The 3,064-nt window shown below is 54.9% G+C and overlaps 1 protein-coding gene across 1 annotated transcript; it reads left to right on the top strand.

Moving 5' to 3' along the window:
• The first annotated feature begins 941 nt into the window (after positions 1-941).
• Positions 942-2,042, top strand: LOC111548036 (uncharacterized protein C20orf203). The gene is given in 3 exon segments (XM_023220188.2): positions 942-1,083; positions 1,214-1,383; positions 1,385-2,042. Coding segments are annotated over 3 exon segments (591 nt in total). The 3' UTR covers positions 1,664-2,042.
• Positions 2,043-3,064: the final 1,022 nt, after the last annotated feature.

Here is a 3,064-nt window from a genome sequence, read left to right as displayed (position 1 = left end):
CTGGTCTCGAACTCCTGACCTCAAGTGATCCGCCTGCCTAGGCCTCCAAAAATGACAGGTGTGAGCCACTGCACCCGGCCACATTTGCTTTGCGTTCTAGTTGTTTGTATGTGTGTTTTCTCTCCCCTTCTAGACCTGGGGTCCCCTTAAAGGCAGAGTGAATCTCAGATTCATCTTAGTCCCTTCCTAGGGTCTTGTTCAGGACCCTGCATCCAGTAGATGCTCCACAAATGTCAGCATAGGAATCCAGATCCCATCCTCTCCTCACTCAAAGGATCCAGGGCTGCCTCTTCCTCTTCCGTAGCAGTGTGGCTTTGCGGAAGACACTTAAGCTCTCTAATCCTTCTCCTCAGAGTGCCAGACTGCAGCTGCCACATGAAGAGGTAAGACTCAGACAGGCTAGGTGCCAGGTCACCCCCCAGTTCCCCAGACCTTTCAGATGGCAGTGGCTGGCTACTCAGGTCAGACCAGATACTGTGCTGGACACTTCAGCTTTGTTATCTCCCCCAGTCTTCTCAGAGGCCCTTTGAGGTGGGCACTGTTGCCATCTCCAGCCTTACAAATGGGGAAACCCAGGCATGTGACAATGAGCTTCCTTGCCTGAGGTCACGTTGGTTGGCAAAGGTGTCTGAGCCTATAGCCCTTCTTTGAACCGACTTGGGGCAGAGATGAGCAGCTTCAGGGAGTTTTCTTGTCCACCCTGTAAGAATCTTGAAGGCTCAGAGATCATTTGCTCCAATTTTCTCATTTCTTTTCCTTTATTTATGTATTTACTTATGTTTTGAACAGAGTTTCACTCTGTTGCCCACTTTGGAGTGTAGTGAGGCAATCATGGCCTTCTGGGCTGAAGTGATCCTTCCACCTGAACCCCTTGAGTAGCAGGGACCACAGGCGCAAGCCAACACACCCAGCTAATTTTTTTTTTAGAGATAGGGTCTCCTATGTTTCCTAGGCCTGTCTTGAACTCCCAGGCTCCAGGGGATCTCCTGCCTCAGCCTCCCAACATGCTGGGTCACGGGCAGCGGCCACCTCGCCTGGCCAGTTTTTCCTTTACAAAGACTGGAATGCTGAGCCCGGAAAGAAGTGCTGTCCCTGTCTCTCATACCTGGGCTGACACTGGGGACTGTTGGGAAATTACAGAAGACCTGAAGCCCCCTGCGAGTCTCGGGTACTAAGATTCTATGATCTTCTTGGGGGTCTTGTTCCCAATAAGTCACGTCAGCCTTGACTGGACTCACTGCCCACCTCTGGGACTTTGGCGGTGGGGTGGCAAGGAGGACCTCAAAGGCTCAGCGAGTCCACCCCCAGCCCAGCCACCAGCGCCAGCCTCCTCCTCCGCAACACCCAGGCCCTTATCAGGAAAGGATTTGGGTTGGTGGGGAGGGGCGGGGGGGAAGTTGGAGGCCCCAGGCTCGGCAAGGTGGGTCGGAGAGATAGGGAAGTGGGGAGGGGGCTGTGGGCCCCTGCTGGGTGGGGGAGGGCAATGGGAGGGATGCCCAGAATGGGCTCGGTGGGGTGCTTTGGCCAAGCTCTGTCCTCGCTGGCCTGGCCTTCAACATGGTTCCAGGACTTCTGCCTCCCATCCTTGCCAGGCAAGTTGCCTGCACCTTTAATTAGCAAGCAGCAGTTTCTCCCCAATTCATCACGGTCTCTGTTTAATTAGCCGAGCCCAGGGCGCCCCCACCCCCAGCTCTGCCTGCTTGTCTCACCAAGGCCGTCACCACCTCATGGTGTCCCCTGTCACCACTCCCCATACTTATTCTGCTCCCCAGAATGGGGGATGGGCCTGGCATCTCAAGGAGATTCTGGGCACCCGCGCTTGTATTCAAGGCATCCAGCAAACATGATTAGGGACCGAGGCTGCGCCAGGCTGGCTCTGGGTAGAACCCCGGCCGGACATGCGGGGCAGGCTCTGGTCCTGTCCAGCTGCTGGAGACTGGCTTCTCCCTTGGGAGGTGCTGGGACGTCTCTGTGGCCTGGTCCCTGGGTGCTGGGAAGAGGCTGCCGTACTCTTGTGTGTCACTGCCACCCCACATCCGGAAAGGGACACCATGTCTTCCTCTTCTTTCCTCTTCCAGAGCCCAGAAAGCTCCTCTGAGAACACTGGACTTCAGGAGAGGGGCCCATGCTCTGCACCCGGCCCTCAGCAGCCAGATCCTAGAGTCCCAGTGCAAGCTGTGGGCCAAGGGAGGGGGCAGACTCAGGCCTGCTTTGTGCCTGCAGGATCTGGGGAATCGGGAGCACTGGCAGGAGCCCATGGTTTAGGGCCGAACCAGCCCCCTTCTGTTTTCCTGAAGAAGGGTGAGGCTGAGGGCCCTTGGAACAGAGCCCCTGTGTCATTCTGTGCAGGACCAGGGTAGCCACTAGTCACTGAGGGCGGAAGCAAGATGCAGAGGCTCAGCCTCCATCCCAAGCCTGTGCTCCTGCTGGGCTTTGGGAGGTGTGACCCTTCCACTGTTTCGTGAACTGAGAACATGGAGGAACTGGCATTTGCTGTGTTACCCTGTGGTGCCGTCAGTGTGTTGTGATTAGAACCCACCCACTCTGGTACTGTCCATCTCTGTGGCCTTGGGCCAGCCTCCAAAACATACCATGCCTTAGTTTCCCTATGATTCACAGCTGCTTCATGGGCTGTTGTGAGGATTAAATGGCTTACAGTGTGTTTGGGTTTGGTTTTGTTTGGATTTGTTTTGTTTTTTTTGAGACAAGGTCTCACTCTGTTGCTCAGGCTAGAGTGCAGTGGTGCAATCACAGCTCATAGCAGCCTCGACCTCCCAGGCTCAAGCGATCCTCCCATCTCAGCCTCCCTGGTAGCTGGGACTATAGGCACGTGCCCCCGTACCTAGTTAATTTTAAATTTTTTGTAGAGATAGGGTCTCACTGTGTTGCCCAGGCTGGGACTTACAGTGTTTAAAGCACTTAGGAACACTGTCTGGCAGGAGTGCTTGATAGTCATTGGCTGTTTTTGCCATTCTTTTCCCTCCTCTATCCAATCAGCACTCCTTGCCAGGTATGAGGAAATTGATGTCAGTGGGAGAGGCAACCTCCTTGCCTTTCAGAGTTT

The sequence above is a fragment of the Piliocolobus tephrosceles genome, chromosome 20 (genome assembly GCF_002776525.5).
Source record: "Piliocolobus tephrosceles isolate RC106 chromosome 20, ASM277652v3, whole genome shotgun sequence".
NCBI lineage: Eukaryota > Metazoa > Chordata > Mammalia > Primates > Cercopithecidae > Piliocolobus > Piliocolobus tephrosceles.
This window is presented reverse-complemented; position numbering and strand designations above follow the sequence as displayed.